We start from the raw sequence: 23,298 nt of genomic DNA, 5'->3' as shown, positions 1-23,298 counted from the left end.
ATGTACTTAAAGCCTCCTTCAAAAAAAGGAAAAATTATAAATCTCTTATTCAACATTTCTCTTCTTGTTAAGTCAAATTTGAATTTCCAGAGCTGTGCATTAGCTGAATCACTGGCTGCATACTACTTCACTCCATCTGTTTATAGGGTTGAGTCACTTCATTACCAATATCTTAACACGTTACTTGGAAAGAATTTTAGGTGATCTGGAGGATAAAACCCCAAAGCTCTATAAGCTAATGTTTCCTTCTGTAGTACCACAGTCTACATCACTCGCTTTCTGCTATCAGAGATGTTAATTTGAACAAACTGCTATTTTAGGAAAAAGAGCTCATCATAAAAGTACAGCTTCTACATAAATGCTGAAGACTGAGCTGTAATGTAGAAATCCACTGTCACCTCCCCACATGCAATGCCTTGCCCTGGAAACTGCATGAGGACTTCCATGGTGATGGAACAAACATCTTTCACAACCCAACGTATCTTTTTTTCTACTTGAGATACTATAAACAGATTACCTTCTGAGAGCAAACTGTCTGCTTTTAATGATGCCAAAAGTTGAGAGCATCTTGTCGTTTGGCTGCAAAGTTTCTTCAAAAATGTGTTATACTTAAAAATATATTTTCATTTACCTCAGTGTGGAAAGGCAGGAGAGCAAAAAAAACGGGCAGAGGGGCAGAAAAGCAGAGTCAGAAGGACAGAGGTGGACTTGCTAATACACATCTTGATTTTTATTTAAAAAAAAAAACACGTAAAAAGAGAATATTTTGTATGAATCTCACCATGGAGGACTGTGAATGCTTTCCCGTTATTCTGGGACTTGAGAAGCAGAAAGTGAAACCAACTGAAATAAAAGAAAACCAGTGAGACTAGTTTTACCTTCCAAACTAGGGGCTAGATCCAACTCTTACAGAAATCAGTGGAACAATTCCCATCAGCGTGAGCGAGCGGGATTTGGATTCAGCAAAGTGAAATGCAGAAAAAATAACCAGGAAGCATTAATGAGAAGTTCTCAAACAGCGGTCTACAGAGCACTTTCTTCAGTCTATAGAGACCTGTCTTTCCTCTCCATTACTCATTTACTTCCAGCTGCTTTTATGGGTTTCTGCATTTTGGAGCCTAGAAGAACTGAGAGGCATTGGTAACAGGCAATGAGAATGGCCAGCCAGCCAGCCTGCTCCCGACACTGTTTTGCAAATGGAAGAGGAAAGAAATAAATTGCTGAACAAATAGAAAAAAATAAAGAAGGGACTATCTGAAGGAGTAGAAGGTCATTAAACTGAGAGGATTAGGTGGCCCTCAGCGAGGATTAGGTGCTTTGCTGCCTAATGCAACTGTCTAGCCAGGCACCTGAGCTCCTAGCACAAAGCAAAAGAAAAGCTGAGCTCCACACAAACGTCTGCACTGAGCTAAAAGCAAATAGGAAAATGCCAAGGGCAGAAGTGTTCCACAAACATTCTCCTTCTCGTCTCCGCCAAGTTGGGATTTGTGGAAACTACCATGGGCTGAAAGTAGACAAGCTCGTCTCTGATGGTCCACACTGCAGTACTTACAGCATATCCTCCAGGCCCACATCCACACTGTCATTCCAGATATGACACACATTCCTACCACCACCTCTAGCTGAATCCCTTCCTCTTTGGAGCAGTCATGCATTTGGACCGGGATCTGGATCAGCCGATGGTTGATGTTGGGGGCAGCATTCCCATTGATGCTTTCGGGCTCTTCCTCAACATGAAGGGCTGTTCTCATCCGAATACAAGGCTAATATGTGCACGCATGACAGCCTGGATGGACCGTGCTGGCACCCAGTTCTTAACTGCAGGGCAATCCTTCCTTCCACGTGTACATGTGGGTCAAACTTCCTTGAGTCCAACAGTGGCCAGTGGTAAGTGCTTAGTGAAAGAGTGTAAGAAACATGAAAACAACTGTGTCAGCCTTCCTCTGGTGTATCTCAAGAGCTCCTGGGGTCAATAGTTTACCACCTTTTTGAACCAGAAGTTGCAATCAGACCATTGTATTCAATGTCCACTGGCAGACTTCTCCATTAATTTCTCTATTCCCTTTTTTGAGCTCATTTACAGATTGCAATTCTATAATGTCCTTTTGCTCACCAGTGAGCCTCTCTTGGAGTTAGACTACCTAAGTCAGCCTTTCTTCACAAGAAAGAGGAGATACGAGACTTTCTGGACATTTTTTCTAAGATTTATTGATGAGAAAACATTCTAGGAAAGAAAGGATATGTCAACAGCTTGCAGAGCAATAAGGTACAGAGATCCCTATACTGGCTCTGCATGAAGCAGCTTTGGATCTGGAAGCAGTAGAAGTAATACTAACCTCATGCTGTGCCCGGGTTAGTTGGTGGGCTGAGAGGCAAGGCAAATTAGCTTGAGACTGAATGCTATGCTAGCAAGGCAATACTGCTTCTGGGATCCAAGCCTGTATGCCTGCCAAGGTCTGCTCCTTCCTCCAAGAAAGACTGGCCCATTCAGACCTGGGTTGGGGATCTGCAGCACAGAGATGCATTATGCCACACCAGCACATCCCGAGAAGCGTGCTCCTGAATCTTTGCAGTGCCTGAGGATACAGACCCACCTTGCCCATGGACCATCTAACCTGGAAGCTGCAGGGCAGTGACTTTTCAGCTCTTTTCAGTTTGCCACATCCTGTTTATTTGCCAGAGTGGGTGCAGATTCCCAGGGCGAGACTTAAGCTTCCTCCCATAGAAGGGGTGCATGAAGTCCCACAGATCTGCAGACCACATCCCTCATACCATTGCTATAAGGCCCCCTGGGACAGGAGCTGCACCCATCCATTTCTGAGATTCTTCCTCATGGCGCATAGTGTTTATTGTCCAGTGCAGACAACAATGGAATGATGCTCTGTAGGATTATTTAAGCATATCTGATCTAGAAGCAGACCAGAAATAAAATTTGCCCTGTACCATGCCCTAAGTGCTACCATGCCCTATGTCCAAGCCAAGTCACATCCTTCCACCATCAGAAAGCCCGATACTTCATCCTGTGCCCTTAGGAAGGAGCTGAAGTGCAGCCCCTGAGGCAGCATGAATTGCTTGGTGTGCCCAACAGCCCACTGCTGTCACACACTGCTTCACACTGATGGGACCTTGGTAAAAGTTCTGCAGCAGACCTTGGTCTGCTGTCCAAGACTCGTCCAGGCTAAACGAGTAACCCACATCTATGGAGCAGCACACTTACCAGGGAGAGGGGAGGCCTGGATCCCAGCTCACAGCCCCAGCCAACAGCCAACACAGCCATGCTTGCTGGCTTTTTTTCTCTTATCCAATAAATTTTGAGCCTTGGAGAAGAGAGCTATTAGCAACTCATTCGCTTTTACTCATGTAAGGCATAAGTCACATCAATAAGGGTTGGATTTTTTTGTTTTTTAAATCTAATAAGAGAAGTTCATATAGATTGCATGCCTTTTCTAATAATCTGTATATTTTGGTAGCTTTACTTTCATAAATATGGCATTGAACAGAGTCAGAAAGAATACACTGGAATCAGCAGAGATATTTCAAAAAGTGCCAGAAACAATACTGCTTATGGCTTTGTAACTGTTCATAGAAAGCAAGAGTCAGCATTGCAGTCCATTTCATACCTAACCCATACACTCCACAAGTAGTTCAAAGCATCAGAAAAGGCAGCGACGAAATCTGCTCTTCATTGTGAGGTGGCTGTTGCTACGCTCCCTTGCCATTTCAGAGATTTACAGTTCAGCTGTCTCTAGGGTTTGCTTCCCTCAAGCCTACTTTTTGAGTATTATCACCAAACCCTGACAAAATTGTGCTTTTGTTTCGCACTGCCTCCTCCAATTCCCTTCTAAAAATGATCATGCTTCCGCTTTTCCAGTCGCACAGGGATCAAAAAGCTGTACCAAACACAGCGTGTTTACCTCCAAATCACATCCCACATATAAAATGTGTGCCTGTTTCAGATGTCAGTCTCCATTATTTTCTTTACTTCAATCAATCAGACCTAGGAAAACAATCACAAAAGACGCGGGATATTTTTTCTTCCTCAGTACTATTTCAGCGTACCTTATAGATCCATAGGATGGTGGCATTCCTTTGAGTACTCATATTCCCTGACTGTACAGTCTCCAAAGGCAGAAAGTAGCTGAGCTCCCACGCTGCACAGTTTCCATGTCAGACTGTGTTTGCACGGTGAGATTCAATTCTATCTACTTGTAGGGACTTGTAGCCTGCTTTTTCTTTTTAAAACTCAGGAGCAAAGTTTTACATTATCAAAGGTTTGGTGTTTTGTGTTTTTTCCCCAATTAGTATAACATAAGCTGCATGTAGCCAGAATCTGTGGTGACTACAAATTCCAGCTGCTTCTCCGGTAGACCACGTAGTGGTAGGATGCTACCGATAAAATTAAACATAAAACAAATGAAAGCTTTCAGAACCCTAATTTTCCTGTTGTACCTAGACCCAGCCTTGCCCCTTTCTCATACCCCAGCTCAGTTTTGTGTCACCATCTCCACTGCTGACAATACTTTTTTCAATGGGAATATCACGGCCGTAGCCACTGCCAGAATCTCTTGGCAAACAAGTTGCTTTCTGAGTCAGAGCCTAATGCCATTACAAGGTCTGCAACAGCTGCAGCAGTCATACATCTGCAAGTCATTTGAACATTTTATGATGAATAAAAACTATCCATTACATAGACCTATACATTATATATTAACCCTAATACTTATTCAGTTACACTAACAATAACCTTTTCCCTCTGCATGCTGTAAACTTCTTTGGCTAAAGCCTGTGTTAACAGAGATACTTAGAGCTCCGGTCCGTGGTGGAGCAGTCCCTGTGTACGTATTAACTAACTCATTCTACCTATTTAAACACAAAATGGGATGATGGAAAGAAAGAAAGAAAGTGAATGCAAAGCTATAAAAATTCATACCATGCATAAGGAAACCATTTTTATATAATTGTGTTGAGACTGAATATACTGATGCAAATAGAGAGGATACAAAACAGTGAGAAATACAGAGGAAGAACGAAAACACGGACTCAAAATATATAGTTAAGAGATTTGATTATGATATGCACAGATCTCAAATCCATCCAGATGTCCCCAGCCAGCAACCTGATCCTCGACCCCATAGCCAGGATTTTAAATCTAAAAAGTCAAAATGCAGAAGACGGGGTAGCAAGGTTTACGGAAAAAGAAACAGGAGTTGCGAGTAGTTAAAAACCTTTAAATTAATAATGATAATAAAGAAGCATAAATGTGGTTTCATGAAGGAAATATATACACAGCCGCAAATTATGAAGTCAGCCCTTCAGGACATTACAGTCCTCATCCAAGTTGCTGAGCCCACTCAACATAAATAGGTGTAAAATACACTCACCGGCTTAGTGACTTCAAGGATAGAGTCCCATATGTGATTCCCTACCAGTGAGTCTTCTACATATGTATACTTTTACAACAGTAAATGCGAACTGGGCAAGACATACCTCCCCACGAGTTTCACCATAAGAGTTTTAAAGAGACAAGGCGAAAGTCTAGCATGACAGAAATCCATCATAATTTTTCCATTAGATTCATCCAGAGCCAGAATTTTACTAGCTTCCCATACACATATGAATACTATTTCATGTTTGTTCATTATCTGTTATCCGCAAACTCTTTTTGGAGTCTCAGAAATACTTCTCTATTGCTTCCCATTCACTTTCATTCTGTATTTCCTGTATCAGTTTAGTGCCCTTCGTATTATCAGTATCACTTTGGAAGCAGAATTAACTTGCACTTCCACGCTGAGTTAAATGTGTGGATTAGTAAGCTACAAAATAGTGCAAGTTTTAAATAAGAAGCAGCTATTAGAATAGTATTGAAGTTAGAGAAGTGACTTTTAGGAAATGTCTTCTCGAATTGATCTGCTTCCTCTGTGCAGTCAGAGGCCAAACTGTTTATTTTACTGGCAATCCACCTTTATTGCTTGTGCTGGCTTTAGTATTTCCATTCAAACAATCCACATATTAAAAATGAAAAAGAAAATCCTAATAAGGTTAAAATCAGTTTATTTAAAGGGGATTCGAAAGGCGTCCAGCAGAAATCTTTTTTTTTTCAAGGGTCAGAAAAGCATTACATTTCAGGGCTGAAAAACCACTTTGCCACCGATGAACAGGGCGCTTTACTCGATGCAGCCAAATCCCCATGGTCAATTTGTGCAGCACCTACCTCCCGCTTAAAAAAGGGGAAAATCCTGGTCCTTCTGATTGCGAAGATAACTTACCAAGCACGCCATGACGCAATGATGTCTTTCTAAGTCAGCAGCCAGCCAGCTGTCTCTTTGCTGCTGCTCCTGCTTTTCCCATGCTCCGGCAGAGCGGAGCTGAGCAGCCAGGCCAGTTGCACAGCCGCTATCGAGTCAAAGGGCAAGAGCGAAGCTTAGAATAAACACGTTGTTTTCACTCGCTTGCTTGAAGTGCTGCCAAATCTCTTTAATATTAGCGCACATAAATCGGTGAGTATCATGAAGCCTGAGGCCCGAGCAGCTGGAATCTTGTAGTTGTTACCTGAAATCTTAACGTCCAAAAAAATAGCCTCCCCATTACCTAGAGGCTATGTGGAAAATCTCAAAAAACACAGTCATAAAAGTACGAGTAACATCAAGGAAAAGAACTCCTAATTATTTTTTTCTTTAGTTCTCTTTTCTTTATAGTCAGCTCAAATTTGCAGGGGCAGGGAACTGGGTGTCTTTCTCAAGATTTTCAAACATGCTGGTTTCCCAAGACTGTGCCAAAGAAAGCCCTCATTGATTCTAAAGGTAAATCCTAAAGTTATTCAGAGGGGAGGAAGACTACGAAGATAAGCAGCTCAGGGCCCAGCAGTAAACAACCATGCAGCAGGAGCTAAGCAGCTGGAGGAAGGGTGGACTGGTCCATTTTTCTCTGCCCAATGGTGACCTTCGGGAGGAAGGAGTCGGGGAGAGTAGTGATGTTGCTCCCCCGGACAACAGCTTCAAAATGGTTCTTCAGCAAGGATTGGAGGGAAAAAGCTCCTTCTCCTTATCCAGCCACCAAGAGAAAAGGAGTTGAAAAACACCGAATCCTTACGGCTAATGGGAGGGTGATATAAAAGATGGAGGCCATTGACTGGTGTCCAGAGACAACAATCTGGTATGAATTCCAGCACCATTCCACTTCCCAGCAGCTGGATTTCTCACCAGGGTGGATTGCTGGTTTTGGACACCTCCCCATTTTTTCCCGTCTGTTAACAGTCTTCCACTAGTGAGTATTTGGAACAGTTGTAAAGCTTTTTTTGTATCTAAACGGCCTTGCCATTGCCTGAATGCAATTTCAAAATTGCTGGCATTTCTGCGCAGACTATCTGAAGTGTATTTTTGTCATGCTGTTAATAAGTGTTGCGTCTCCTGGGAAAAGCTCAGCTAGCTCAGAGTTTCTAAACGATGTTCACGCTCGACACAGAAAATGTAAGAAAAAAAATCTTTCTTTTTTTTTTCCTCGTTTTTATTCTGAGTTCCTCACTAAATAGATGAGACATACAAAGAAAAAGTTGGGACCACTAACTCCTCATCTAGAAAGTGAGGGTGAGAACCCAAGAAATTATGCGACTTGCCAACAGTTACGTAGGCAGCCAGGGGTCTCACAAATGATCCAAAGCCAGTCCAATACCTGAGCGATGAGGACTACTGTTGCTCTCAGTTCCTACATTATCCTTCTGTTTTCTATATTCTGAATTTATTTCCAGCTCCTCTTACGTTTCACCCAGTCCTCAAACAATAGAATATAGCTCACTTTTAGGGATACCCCAGGAGAGTTTGGGAAACATCAATACAGTTTAGAATGGCCTAGCCTGGCATGATTTTAAACTAAATTAAGCATAGGAGATGCTTTTTGGAAAAGGAGTGCATGAAGATGAGAAATGAAAGCGTGACGGGGTGGTTCTTTCAAGTCCCTTTCCAAGCCTCCAGGGAAAAGTAACTATTGCCCTCTTTGATACAAGACATTAGCATTTGGCTAGTACAAGGTGTGCTGCGGCTTGCATGTTCCCTCGTCAGTGATAGACAGATGCTGTCATAGATTTTAGAAACCAGGTGTATCTCCGCTGTGCAGACAGCCCAGTGGAATGCCAAGAGCACCTCAAAACCACGGGGACAGGTAAGACAGAAACTGAAAAGGAATAAAAAAACTCAACCAACAGAAAAAGAAAGCCTAAATAATCTTAATTAGCTCATTTTTTACATTACTGGACATTAACTGCTTTAGGAACTATCTATCCAGACTTTATAACACTCAGATTTGGAAAGCCATGTCAGCCCTTTGAAGCCATGTCACACTGGAGAAACAAAGATGACATGACTGACACTAAGAATTTCAGGCAGTAATTTTAACTAAGATACATAGCATGGGTTCTGTAAGTATTAGAAATTAACATGCATATAGGCTGTATTCTGTGATACTGCAGATTTTATCATGTCCCTGTTCATCTAGTTTGCAATTAAAAGTTTGTTGAGAGCACAGGGGAGCCCAAAAGAAATTTTCAGAGCTGACCCACTGACTCCATGCACTGATCCAAAGTTTGTGGGATACTTTATTATCGTAAACACACGTGCTTAAACTTACGTCCCTAACTATGCATTAACATAGTCTTTTCTATCCCAAAGCTGTGACGTATCCTAAGACTTTCAGAGGTGGGTATGAATTTCCAAATGTAATTAAATGTGTTTTGGCAAAAAAAAAAAAAATATAAGGGAGCTCAAAAGTATGTGCAGGTTGTATTGGGAGTGGTATCATCCTGAGATGAACACTAAGGATAATATGTGAACACCAAAACCATAGAATCATGAAAAAGATAAATAAGTATTTATAATTCCATGAAACAGGACCACATGAGACGAGAAGGATGACCTGGAAACTTGACGGGATATTTTGTTTAGAGTCCTCAGAGTTTAACTAAAATAATCCAGAGTTTACAGGAGTTTCTTTCACAGGACAGAATTAAAACAAATGAACAAACAAAGCCACATTACAATCACGACTGTAAAGTCAATCACTCAGAGGTTCAAAGCACCTGTACTAAAGTGCCTGTATTGCCCTTGTTGTGTTAGCTCCTTTTGTCTGAGTCTGTATGCAAACAACAGCATGCAATACAGAATAGCATAGGAGGGTCATAAATCACAGATGGACAGCAAATACTGGAGCCAAGAATGACTCCAAGACTTTTTGTTTTGTTTTGTTTTTACAGCAGGACACAGCAGGGATCTGAACCTGCCCTGCACTACTGTCGCTGTGTAGTATCTTGAAGAATGGGCGTCTCCCAGGTTCCTTCCCATTCACTACAGAAGCTGCCACACTAAAAATTAGGAAAATGAACATAAGCCCCCTTCCAGTATGCTATACCTTGAAGCATAAGCCACAGGGAGGAAGACATTCAGGGACCTAGGCAACCTGTGTCACTACAGCACAGATGTAGGATGCACTGAGAATGCACTGGGACCACACAAAGATGCAAATAGACCTGGAGTACGTCACACAAGATGAGCTTGAAAGAACTGAGGTTATCTATCTCTTCTGAAGAAGACAGTAAAGGAGACCTTATTACTACCTTCAACTACCTCCTAGAAGGGTATAGAAGAGACAAAGCCAGGTTTGTCTGAGTTGTGTAGTAAGGACAAGTGTCAGAAAACCAAATCCTCCAATTAGGTAACAGGTAAAGGTTTTGCTTGCTAAGGGTTTTTTTTTGTTGTTGTTTTTTTTTTAAATCACAAGGGTGTTAAAATACTGGAGAAGGTAACCAGAGACATTACGGGATCTCCATCCTTGAAGATATTCAAAACTCAACGGGACAAGGTCCAGGACAAACAGGTTTAACTGCACCTGCCACAAAGTAGAGGACTGATGATCTCAAGGGGTCCCTTCCAACATCAGTTTCCATGATTCTAATGTTCCTGTGCTAACACAGGATACTGTGAGCATGCTTTCTACTCACTTACTCACTGCACAACAGTCATCAATTGGAATTAAAACTGTTTGAAACAGACAAATGCCTGCTCTCACCAGCTTCTCCTGCTCTTCTTTCCAAATGCTACAAGACCCCAAAAATCTCACCAAAGCACTTTATGAGCTTTGGGACACTGATCAACATAAATCTTAGAAGTTTTGCTCTTCTGCAGATCTTCAGCAGACTTGGACAGCCTGGTGACTGCTCTTAGCTCATGTTCTCATTACCATGAGTAGCCGAAGGAAGAACTGCACGTCATCCTGAGACAGCTGTGGTGGGTTGTCCTTGGCTGGACACCAGATGCACACCAAAGCTGCTTGATCCCTCCCCTCCTCAGCTGGACAGGGGAGAAAAACATACAACAAAAGGTTCGTGGGTCAAGATAAGGACAGGGAGAGATCACTCACCAATTACCATCATGAGCAAAACAGACTTGACTTGGGGAAAATTAATTTATTACCAATCAAACCAGAGCAGGATAATGAGAAATAAAAACTAAATATTAAAACACCTTTCCCCCACCCTTTCTTATCTTCCAGGGCTCAACTTCACTGCCGATTGTCCTCCTGTACCTCTGTGATAAATTATTTAAGAAGTAGCCAGAGAGGAGCCCACACTGCAGCAGGTTTGCTGGCAGGACTTCTGATGCCATGGAAGGGACTCACACTGGAGCAGTTTGTGAAGAACTGCAGCCCGTGGGAAGGATTCACATTGAAGTTCACGGAGAACTGTCTCCCATGGGAAGAACTTCACGGTGGAGCAGGGGAAGAGTGTGAAGAGTCCTCCCCCTGAGGAGAAAGGAGCAGCAGAGACACATGATGAAGTGACTGCAATCCCCACCGCCCTCGCCATGGGCTCCTCTCTCCACAGGTCCACAGGTCCTGCCAGGAGCCTGCCCCAGCATGGGTTTCCCACAGGGCCACAGCCTCCTTCGGGCATCCTCCTGCCCCAGTGTGGGGTCCTCCACAGGCTGCAGGTGGATCTCTGCTCCTCTGTGGACCTCCATGGGCTGCAGGGGGACAGCCAGCCTCACCATGGGCTGCAGCGGAATCGCTGCTCCAGTGCCTAGAGCACCTCCTCCCCCTCCTTCTTCACTGACCTTGGTGCCTGCAGAGTTGTTCCTTTCACAGATCCTCACTCTTCTCTCTGGTTGCTTCTTAAACACCTTATTACAGAGGCACTGCCACCATCACTGACAGGCTTGGCCTTGGCCAGTGGTGGGTCTGTCTTGGAGCTGCCTGGCATTGGCTCTATCAGACATATGGGAAGCTTGTAACAGCTTCTCAGAGAAGCAGCTGCTACGGAGGTAGCCCTGTAGCCCACCCCGCTACCAAAACCTTGCCACACAAACCCAACACAATAGCCTTAAAACATCTTATCATTTTTTTTAACACATTAAGAGCAGATCTGATGTAAGTGTACAAGTAGCTTAGATGATGGCATCTCTTGTGGTGGGAGAAAAGACTAAGGGCAGGTTTTTTATAGCTTATGAGTTTACAGGAAACCAGACAGAGCAAGATGCACTGAATGCATTTTGATTGTTGAAAGCTGGGGATATACTGCGGAACATCTGTAAGTGCACCCAGTTAAAAGTCTCATTTCTTAAATTTAAAATAAATCTTGAAGATAGCCTTATATATTGCAGTGGTTACCACAGCTGGATGCCAAAGGAGGCACCAAGGAGGCCCCCAAAAAAATCTTAACCTTGTAAAATTCTGCTTGCATTACTACTTCTGGACCTCGGATTAGTGGGTTTTCAACTGCTGTCCAGAAGCTTCTGGGTTCATAAGTTACGTTTGAAGGATCTAAGCAGAAAGAAATTATGAAAAGCAATTTTATTAGCAGGAAACTTAAGTTTGCTACACTAAAAAAAAAAAACCCCAAAGAACAACGCCAAAGGACTTAAAGTTTGAAAACCACTCCCTTTGACAAGGAAACTAGTTGTTTAGTCTTTTTAATGAGAAGTTAGTGCATTCCACTTTCCATCTTTTAACGTACTCCCACAGTAACACAGTACTTACACTGAAAACTCCACTTCTGAAGTTTACGCTGGTTCTGAAGAGCTAGTTTTCACAATAACTAAGCTGAGACTTAATTTCTTTCTTTCACATTTGAGGTTTTCCAGGAATTATGTTAATATCCTGGATTACACATTCTTTAAAACAAGGTCCCTGACTGTATCTGAGAAGTACCTAGCACAGCAAGACAAAGTTACTCACTAACGTTACAGAATTTGAGCATATTGTATCCTGCTAGAAATGTAAATGCTAGCATACGACTCAAGCACAATAACATCTGATAATGGCTAAGTACAAAAAAAATTAAACGTTTTTCATTGAAGTCCAGGAAAACACAACAGTGGGAAAAAGTCTTGGTGCCCTTCCTCACATTATCTGCCCTTCCTGGAGCAGACTGCTTCACTGAACAGAACAAATGTAAGACATGCACCGTATGTACCAGAAGAGTTATAAAGTTACTTGACTTCCAGCTTGATTTTAGAGGTGCAGGAAAGATCATTGGAAGACACTGAGGTAGGATTATACGGATAGGAAGGGCATTCAGCATTAATTTTTTCTGTAATTGTGAAACAAGGGTAGCTAAATGCCTAGCTCAAATACAGATTAGAATATCCTCAGCTAGAAATGCTGCTAAGGAGAGTGTAGGAGTTGACTGAAAGCAAGACTCACTTCTGTTTCAACCCACTCATCCTTAGCTGATTAAGTCAGTATTTATAACACCAACCCTCCTTCGAAATAAAAAGGGCAGTAGGTGAACAAGTCTGACTCCAAACAGCTAACAGCCACAGCTACTGTGGGTAGATTTAGTAAATGCATCAGCATAATGGACTACATGTAACTTCTACTGTTTAAATGCTATCTGACAATTTGCAGCTTCCTTCTGTAATCACAAGAGAGTGAGGAGCACAGTTCAGCGGCAACGCAGATCTAAGCTACAGGGCTCGGGTTACTACACCGACTCTCAGCTGATAACAAAACGCAGCAGCTTCACTGAGGCCCTCCGGTGGGCCCTTAATAAAGGAATACCCTTTTCCTTATTCTTTCATGTTAACAGCAAATTTCTTTCACTTTTACAAGTACAGTGTACATGGTACCACTGGTGCCTCCAAGTTACTTTCTGCTCTTTATTCCTAAGCACGTAGATTTATACATTTGCTGATTTTAAAATTTCATAGAGTCAGTAATATGCTTTTTAGTTTTTACAGGACAATAAAATTGCTTGCCAGAGCAGATTGATGTAGGCCTCTTGATCCTTCTTACCACATTTTTGCCAAGCTGGAGTATAAAATAGCTGTTCTACTAATTGCACCCAGGGATTTGCATCCAATACCCAGAGAGACTCCTAAAGCTGACTTTGTTTTCCCTTTGATCTTGCTTATTCTGTTGCTTGAAAGAATACAGATAGGTGGTGGAAAATGCTGGAGCTATTGCAAGTATAACTGCTCAAAGACCAATTAACACCAAAACCCCCCCAATGAACAAGAAGCCAAAATGGAACTAAACCCACAACAGCTGGTGGTCATCAATGCAGTTTTCCCAGAGGGCAGAAGACTGTTACTAATAGGATGGAAATACAAAATTTACTGAGACCAACTGTAACCGCTGATAACACGTACTGAGAAGTGCCTCATTTCTCACATTTTCTACAGAGCAAGAGTGAAGCTGGAGAGCAATCTTAACTTTTGTTGTGTGGAGAAGAAAAAAAAAAAAAAAAAAAGTAACCCGACTGAACAATTAGTACCAGGAGCTGATTTTACCATGCTATTTTCATCAAAATAAAAAAATAACATTCAAGTGATTCTAGCCATAGAAATACATTATTTCTCAAAGTTTAATCAATGTACTGTAGTTCATTAGGAACTGCCCAGTGAGATTCTCTTACATTTTAAGATATTTCAATTACTGCAGAACCTGGATGCTAGAAACCCCAACAGAAGATTAAATGAAGTTGCATGTGCTCCCTTTACAACAGCAGAGGTTTTGGGATGTTTCAATCACATTACATAAACTTACATTCCTCTACTAACACAAAACATACACTCTTGCCACAGGAGACGAATACTTCTTATACTGTTTCCAGCCAATGATTTTAACCTCAAATCCAGAGTAAACATAACCTCTTCAGAGCTAGGAACGCGTCTGTGTGCAAGGAGAACAGCTCACTGCATTACAGCGATAACAACACCTACCAAAATCATGGCACATACTGAACAGACATATGCACAAGGGCTGTTCTGTTCTTTGACACAGTACTGAAAGAATGGTCAGTATCAAAAGTCTGGAGACTCTGAAAAGCCAGAATTTTTTTACACTATTACCAAATAATATATACTGAGAGGTAGAAAAGCTTTATTTATTCAGTGATGATTCATTTACAATTCATTCATAAAAGTCAAGAACTGAGGGACTCTGAGAACCTAGAAGAACTCTTCAAAAGCACAAGCATAAGTTATTATGCATTTATTTATTATTTATTATCTGATTTATAATACAGATGAAGCAGCAGTGCTAAATAGAACAATTTATCATTCTATCTGGGCATTTCTTTTAAATGTGATTCTTTCAGTGCCTTGGTGATGGTCTTCCAGAAGATGGCTGAGGCTGCCTGAATTTTGAGAGAACCACCACAGAATCAACAAAGGTATATATGTTATATTCATGATGCTGAAGGTTCTTGTAGGTAGAATTATCAAATTCTTCTGGAGCAGGCTCAGCAGCTGCTGTGGTCTCTGTGAAAAAAAAAAAAACAGTAACTGGTGACTATAAGGATGCCACACCAGAGGGCAATATTCTTAATTAATGAGTCAGTCTTCATATACTGTCAGATCCCTCATACAGTCAACATTAAAAAAAAAAAAAAAGTCAGCAACTATGCAACTATAACAAAGGATAAGTTTACTGAGTTCTGCTGGTACGTTATCTGGTCCTAAAGCAGCACATTAGTATGCCGTAGGGGAAAAGGAATCAGTATAAGTCATCTAAGACAGCACAGGTTCACAGGTTTTCAAATCCAAACTACCACCTAATGCTGGGGGAGGACAGGGCAGAACAGTTCATTTATATTTCAAAGGCATATGTCTGCATTTTCTGGCTTCTTCATAGTTGCCTTGGTTTTTACTCCAGCCAGCACAGTAGGTGACATTCTTAGCAAGCCAGGAGAGGCAAAGCAGCAGTACAAATGATACATCATCATGTCAGACCATGTGATACAGCTATTAGAACTATTTTTCAGACTGAACTTTTTCCATGGGGAGAAATGATGGAATTATTGAGATCTCCAGAGTTTAATTTCAAATGTGGTTATACTGAACAGTAATATATCAAGAGCCTTTGATGTAAATTTCCTTTCTTCTAAATATATACTTTTAAACTTTATATCAGCTCTTCTTCCTAAAAGCATAACCTAATAAAGTTATTCAGAACTCCTTACTTCACATTAAAGTCAACATTAATTCTTACACTTTTAGAATATTATGCAAATTTAGGCAGTACCATTTAGATAGAAGGTTCTTGTTATGGGCTGATTTTACAATCAAGGAAATTGCACAAAATAAAGCTTTACTCCCAATATTAATTTATTCTTATATACCTAGAGTTTTAACAACAGGAAAGACAGAAGTATAATCTAGTGAAAAGCTTTGTTATATAAATTTGTATGTAGTGGTTTAGGTTAGAGTGTATTAAGCTTCTTTTTGTAATACAACTGTCTACAATAGAAATACAGGAACTCAAGCAACTGAACACCAGAATTTCCCTTTAATTATAACATCATTATTGTAGTGTAATGTTTTCAGTTTAAGAGCATGTATCCATAACATTTAGCAAGATTTGCTTATGAAACGCAATGGAGTAAGCCATGGTTTCAGCACAACACCACACACAACCCGTGAAGGGAAATATCGCTGTGCCTACTGCTCAGTTCCTACTGAGACAGCTCATAGGAGACAACACTACAGATATAAAAGCCAGATGATGCAGTCTTTGCTGCAAATAGCCCCAAGAATAGGCAAGTGTAGGCAAGTGTACATTCAACCTGCAAGAGACAGTTGTTCCAAATTAAGAGACAGATGCTCAGGAAGAAGAGCAGATGGAGTCTCATTTTTCCTGCCCAAATACACTGTACTTGGCTTCCTGAAAGAAAAATTTATCTCCGAGTTTATCCTCCCCATACTGCAGACTTCATCTATACTTTCTCTCTTAGAAGAGCAAGCATTTCACAGGATGTTCTTCCATGCTACTATTTTACTACTTACTTAGCAGTTAAAGTCAGCAGTTTTTGCTGACTGCTTAGCAAGCCTGCTCTACAAAGTAGATGACATCACCATAACATCCGGGTTTATAATGGGAAAAATTGCTTTTACATCTTCAGTGTGCCTGCTGCAGAGTTTACAGATGAACAAAAGAACACAGGAAAAGGACATGAGCACAGATTACAGAACATATTATCATTAACTGTGAACATTAAGCATGGAAAAGCAGTAGCTGTTCACAAAGGTGGCCTCAAAAGGAAGATATGCCTGGAGATACCAGTGATGTTGTCAAACATGGTACAGCTAGATTTGACTCTTTGCTACCCTCTGGCAACCAAAGACATTACACCAGCAGTAAAGGGGTGTGAACTTGCCTGTACTAAGATCAAATGATAAGCTGATTAACCCCTTAAAACAGAAGGCAGGTCTTTTACTCAGCACTGTATCCTGGAAACTGATGTACAAAAGCAATTATTTGTCAATTAACCTGGTTAGACACTTCTCAGAGTCACAGAAAGGTTGAGGTGGGAAGACACCTCTGGAGGTCACCTGGTCCAACCCCAAAAGCTCAAGCAGGGTCAGCTAGAGGAGGCTGCCCAGGACTATGTCCAGACAGCCTTTGAATAACTCCAAGGATGGAGACTCCATCACCTCTCTGGACAACCTATGCTAGTGCTCCATCACTTTCACAGTAAAAAAAAAAAAAAAAAAAAAGTGGTTTTTTTTTTTAATGTTCAGGCAAACCTCTGTAATTCAGTTTGTACCCACTGCATCTTGTCCTGTCACTGGGTACCACTGAAAAGTCTTAGCTCTGTCTTCTTTGCACTCTCCCTTCAGGTATTTACATACATTGAGGGTATCTCCCCAGAGCCTTCCCTTCTCCGGCCTGAACAGTCCCAGCTCTCTCAGCCTTTCCTCACAGGAGAGATACTCCAGTCCCTCCATCAACCTAGTGACACTTCGCTGGACTCTTTCCAGTAGCTCCACATCTCTCTTGTACTGGGGAGGACTAAACACAGCACTCCAGGTGCATCTCACCAGGGCCAGATCACCTCCCTCAGCCTGCTCACAACACTCCTCCTAATGCAGCTCAGGTTACCACTTGTGGTCTTCCTGCAAGGGCACATGGCTGGCTCATGTTCAACGTGCTGTCAACCTGGACCTCCTGGGCCTTTTCCGCAAGGCTATCACTTGAAGGGTGATATTCAGGCAGCTTTACAATTATGCTGCTTTTACTTCCAAGCAGGCAAATTCTTTAATTCAAAGCAGCAGCCAGAAGGATGGGGGTCTTAAGAGTGGTATGCTGCCAAAGTTGAGAGGCAAGAATGGTAAGTCAATACAGATCAGGACAGAGGGGCATTTGCTATTGAAATACACGGAATGAGAACTGTAAGTTAACAGGAGCAGTAGTAAATAAGAAGAGTAAGTTAGATAGGGAAGTATAGCTAGGGAGATTATATGGTGCGTGATGCTCTTTCCTAAGACATATCACTGTTTCCTCCCCCACTCACTACAAAAGCTGGGTTATAAAGTCAAATCCGTGCTACTTCAACACGACTCACCAGCTACCAATCTCAGAATCAATACCTATTTCTGGTATTACACTGTGATCTCGTGAAGCCTACTGAAATCTGAAACACTGCAAGATAGTAAAAAAAAAAAAAAAAGAAAAGAAAGACAGCAGGATTTAAGCAAAAAAATCAGATGGGATCAAATTTGGGTCAGGAGAAACGCAGCTACCAAATCCTTCAGAGAAAAGAAGGAAAACAAATGTTGTCCTATAAACCCCATGATTTTGTTCACAGTGGAAACAATCTTGTTTTTAATTTTATAAGTAACTGATTTATGAAAGTAAATACAGTGAAATGAAGATCGCTTCCTTTCACAGCATAACTGAAAACTGAGTATTACTGAGCGCTTATAACAATTAGCAATGAACAAGAATTTATCTTCCAGAAAGTCGCAGCTGCACAGTTAGCTTCAGTATAAAGAGCAGAGCATCATGAACAGAGATCTGGAAACCCTTTAAAAAAAGCTTAAACCCTAGCCCAGATGAATCAATACAGTTCAAATAATTTAAAGCTGTACCCTCTATCGTACTTCTTTCTCCAGCCTGGACTCCTGCTTCCTGAATGGTCTCCTCCTTTGCTGTAGTGCCCATGATCAACACTGTGCTTTCAGAAGTCTCTTCTTCTAGTTTAGGAGCAGATTCTACTTCTGCTTCTGACACCTGTGCCTCCTTCAGCTTTTTTTCTTCTCCCGTGGATACCAGTTTTCGCTTTTCGTCTTCCTTCACCTTTTTTTCTTCTCCAGTGGATACCAGTTTTTGCTTTTTGTCTTCCCGAGTCACTGATGAACCTTTCAGCTGAATAGCTGCTACCTGGGTTCCAATGGACTTTTCCTCCAAATAATCAGATTTATGAGTGCCATCAGTCAGGTCATGGCTTTCAGCTGTGTGTGGTTTTAAGACCAGCTTCTGCTGGTCTTTTAGAGTTGATTTTACTTTGGGGTCTCTTGCTTTGGATTTTGATGTTTCATGGCTGCTTGACATTTTAGAAAATGCAACCTGTTTGACAGGAGACACATCAGTTGCTGTTTTGCGTGGCTTCTTCTTAGCTACATATTCTTTGTAGGATTTCTGGGACAAGTTTTCTTTTGCTAGGATTGATGCCTTTACTGCTATGTTCTTAGAAAAGACAGAATCTTGTCTAGGAAACTCAACTTTGGTTTTAATGGCAACTTCTGAATCATTATCACCTTCTCCCTCAGAATCTGAGCTAGAATCTGAATCTGAGCTGGATGAAGATGAAGTTTCTTCCTCAACTAACTCTTCCCTCAAGCCTCCTTCTGTTGCAGGTGTGGTGAGGTTGTCCTCCTCAAGGGAAGAAACAACTACTCGCTGAGGAAATGCAACAACAGTTTTTCTTGACATGAACATCCTCATGTCTTCGGCAGAAGGTTTTGAAGCTTCCTCGAGGTTAGTACTAGATAGGCTCTCACCTTTGTTTGCAGATACTAGGATAGAGCTAGAAGACAACATTTTAGGAAATTCAGCTGGTGCCTTGATGGCCAGCAGCTTGGTGCTTCCCTGTGGTGCCACCACATCTAGGAAACGGCATAAAGAGGATTATCATCATTATACCCAACATTGCTGTTAATTAGCGATTTTAGTCATACAATTTTAACTTACTGAGATCATCTGGTACAAAAAGTAAATTGAAAGAAGTTATTACACTAAATACAAGTATTATGAAGTAGAAAGTTTTAAGACATTTTAAGTAAAAGAAAATAGAGTTGTATTGAGCAATTAACAGTTTTTGCTGCTGCGATGCTGAAACTCATAACATAACATCTTTTGCACCTTGCTTTGCCAGACTCCTCATGAGAGCTGTTTTGCCTCTATGCTTCAATTCTGCATCACTGAAAATGGTTTACAGACACCTTCCTATCTCAGATGAACATGAAGATTGCTTGTTAGCCCAGCTCTTCAAATATGCTGCTACAGAGATAATATTTGTCTACGAACAAGCCAGCGAAGCAGAAGACATAGCAATAGCCAGCCTCTTGCAATAGTTATCTTTAAAGCAGTAGGGAGGGATGACTGCCAAGAGACACAGTAGTGGAATAAGAGATACCTGAGGCTGCACATGAAAGTATTACTTGTTCATGTGTCCATGTGAGATACCAACTGAATTGTGTCTAACACAGTTTAACATTATTTCTCCAAGACCTTCTCTCCTCCAGTCTTCACTGTTTCCACTTCCTATTTTTGGTTTGAGATCCCTTTGTAAAAAAAGCCTTAGGAGATCTCATAATGCTTCATGATAGCCTGCCTTTATTTCTTCTCCCTCATGGATACTTTCGTTAAGCTGAATTCTCCAGACAAGGAGCCAAAAGTTGAAGAGAAAGCAGGAACTTTCAGGCCCTTTCAGAGAGTACCTAATACCGCTTGGATACCTGTGCAAATGATATCCTCAAGAGGCTGATAAGCAGCGAATACTGTTGTGGTTACAGAAAACAGGAGGACAAAGAGGACTGGGAGCACACTAAGAAGATACACCACTGATAAAATTTGCTATAGCAAAGGCAACTCCATTATGAGTTGCACCACTTCCAACCAGCAGTGTAATTCAAGAGATTTCCAGTCTATTGTGAAGATTTATCTGCACAGCTTGGAAACTCTGATCTACTTTACAAGACCATAAACTAGATACGCTTTTCCCCCTTACTAGTATTTTACAGTTGTAAAATTTACTAGTATTGTATGATCCAAAGACTTACTAAAATTAGTTCTGAAAAGAAGCAAGTCTTTAGCAAAGTCCAAATGAAAATGTCACAGAAGAGACAGACCCATGAAATTAAAAGCAAAGTATTTAAGCAAGAAATACAGAGTTCCTAACATAAATACAAATTAAAAAAAAAATCAGTTTACTATACAAGTAATACTTTTGAGTATTTTCAGATAGATACTTCTCTTTGCCAGATGGAAGGTGCAAGGGGGAAGCAGGAGGATGGGCAGTCACCTTTGAAAGAAGCCTGACTCCCTGCGCAGACTAACACAGCCAAACAGCAGCCTACAGCAACTAATACGTGAGGAAACATCACACAGGATTCAAGAGTTCTTCAAAGAAGCATACAGGAAGGTCAAACTAACATAAGAATACCCAAAGGGATGACAGACAAGTGAAAGCTGAGCAAAAGTTGAAGTAGTATTAATGTTAAGACAGCCTATGAAACCAAGAAGGCAGCCAACTTGACCATTAACAGTAGATGTTACTGGAAAAATACTTTGAACGGTAATATTTGGATATGTGAAAATGAAACATGTTTCAGCTTTTAATCATAATGTCTAATACAACTGGTACAGACACTTCAGTTAGGGTACGTCAAACTCCGTACCACCTGATCTATATTTGCATCGCTCTGTCAAAAGAACAATACATCCAAATCAGTAACAAGAATATTATTCCCAGATGCATTCTTACAGACGCTTCTAATATCAGCACCATTATGGGAATGTGTTTAAAACATGTTCCCACTCAGAAAGGTGGCAGGCAGAAATTACAGGTCTATTCCCCATCATTGACTTCGTAAGCAAACATGACCACTTTATCAAAGTAAAGAAAATTTGCACGCTCTGTTCCAGTTAGAATCTGAAAAAGACAGCTGCATCCTATACACCTTAACCATTTGCAGAGGCAGCAGCTGGCTAAAAGAGGTGGCCTAAGAAGTCTCCCGACACCTTCTGAAATCAGAGCTGCAGGACAGCTAATCTAGAAACTGATGCTAAAGTACATCTCAAATACATTTAAAATAATGCAAAAAACTTTAAAATTATAATTAAAAGGGATTTGTTGTTCAGTCAAGCAACCCATCTATGCAACAAAGGCTTTCTTAATGGAGCAACAAAGCTTTTATTTGCCTTGGTATTTAAGAAGCTGTCAACAAATCTGATTACTCCTACATATAGTCCCATGGAGCTTTGCTGTTTAACCACCCGGATCTCTAATTTAGGATGGAAAGCCTACTCACTATATCAGTGAGCCTCTATTTACAAACAGCATTTTGCACAAGATATCCCTCTTTGAAATTTGTATTCATGTTTTGACTTTGGTCATGGACAGAAGGAGTTCAAATACTTCTGAGTGTCAAATGCACTGCTGCATGCAAACCCAGGTCCATGTTTTAATTTGCTTGCAAAGCTATGGGGCGAGAAGCATTATAACTAAAATTAATAAAACAGGGCTGTGATAGTTTTCTGCAGCTACTTGACACTGTTGCCTGGAGCAGATATTTGGATCTTGCAAGTCTTTCTCTCTTTCTGTAAAATGGGACACTATTTATTCTCATAATCTAAACATTTCAAAAGACAAGGAGGAATATCTGAAGTTCAAAACCAGATTAGGCACCCCATTGGGAAAAGTAACTCATTATGCTCATTTACATAAAATTTCAAACAAATTGCAAAGCTTCTTTGTATTAGGACAAGCGTAGTGGTAACTCTCCTTAAGTCTGGTCAAGCATCACAGCAGCTAACATATTAAGGTGAAGGTAAACACCTTAGTGTCAAGCTCATAGCTTGGCCTATAAATATAACTCACACAGACCCATTCCTACCAGATTTTACTTTCAGGTTTCTTACCATGTTTGAACAGAAATCCCTGTTTACACAGTGCTGACCTTTCACTTTCTCATCTTAAGTAGCTGCTGTTTAGAGATGCAGCCATGACCATTTTTAAGCTCTTCTTGCCTATTTAATGATAAGCAGGGGACTTGAAGTTCAGACAGGTGCTTCTCAGTCTGACGGGCTGATAAACTTTTAAAGGTTTGGGCACCACCACAGCGCACAGAAACCTCCCAAGGCCGCAGGGAAAGTCTGCTACCTTGCTGTCTGAGCACCAGAAAAGGCGGCTCTCCTGCTTGAACACCCCTTTGCATTTATTTACACCCCACCACCGCTCAGGACAAAACAAGCATCTTACTCTTTGGCGGCATCCCGGAGCCCGCCGACCTGGTGCAAAGCGCCGCAGAGGGGGCCAGCCCTCGGGCCTCCAGCCCCAACACCTGCAAGGCACCGTAAAAAAACAAATGAAGGACGCGGGACAAAACCGACCTCCAGCATACGCGGAGCCCTGGAGAGCCACCCCCTCCCCCTCCACCCCCCGGTCCCGCGAACCCAGGGCGCATGCGCGGAAACGCCGCCAGCCCCCTTTGCTCGAAGGGGCGTGGACAGGCGGGGCTGCTTTTCCGCCCCGCGCATGCGCACTTCCCTCCCCCGGGCCCGGTGCACCGCCACCGGCGCACCGGGCCCGGGGGAGACAACGTGACCGGCTAGGTACGTCCCACCGAGAGGAGCCAAGCACTCGAGGAGCTCCTCCCTACCACCCCTCTCCCCGTCCGGTGCCCACCCTGCCCCTTACCTTGCGGGTAGCCGCCCGGCCGCAACCCAGCAGCGAGGGAGCCGCCATCTTAACGGCACTGCCGGGACGGACGCTTCCCCTCACGGAGTCGCGCAGGCGCGGCTCGAGCCGGC

The 23,298-nt window shown here is 41.9% G+C and overlaps 1 protein-coding gene across 2 annotated transcripts; it reads right to left on the bottom strand.

Moving 5' to 3' along the window:
- Positions 1-14,344: 14,344 nt before the first annotated feature.
- Positions 14,345-23,291, bottom strand: NDUFV3 (NADH:ubiquinone oxidoreductase subunit V3). Of its 2 annotated transcripts, XM_086765834.1 has the most exons (5): positions 23,186-23,291; positions 22,748-22,829; positions 18,562-19,370; positions 18,354-18,510; positions 14,345-14,744 (listed from the first exon to the last, which is right to left on the bottom strand). In XM_086765834.1, exons 1-5 carry the CDS (start codon positions 23,231-23,233, stop codon positions 14,578-14,580), a joined length of 1,263 nt encoding a protein of 420 aa, XP_086621960.1. In that variant the 5' UTR covers positions 23,234-23,291; the 3' UTR covers positions 14,345-14,577. The 2 variants fall into 2 exon arrangements, with proteins under 2 accessions (XP_086621960.1, XP_086621953.1); XM_086765827.1 differs by having other exon boundaries at positions 18,354-19,370.
- Between the last annotated feature and the right edge of the window lie 7 nt (positions 23,292-23,298).

Source organism: Chlamydotis macqueenii, chromosome 1 (assembly GCF_036417535.1).
Source record: "Chlamydotis macqueenii isolate bChlMac1 chromosome 1, bChlMac1.mat, whole genome shotgun sequence".
NCBI classification, from domain to species: domain Eukaryota; kingdom Metazoa; phylum Chordata; class Aves; order Otidiformes; family Otididae; genus Chlamydotis; species Chlamydotis macqueenii.
Note: the sequence above shows the minus strand (reverse complement) of the source record. Positions and strands in the feature narration are given on the sequence as shown.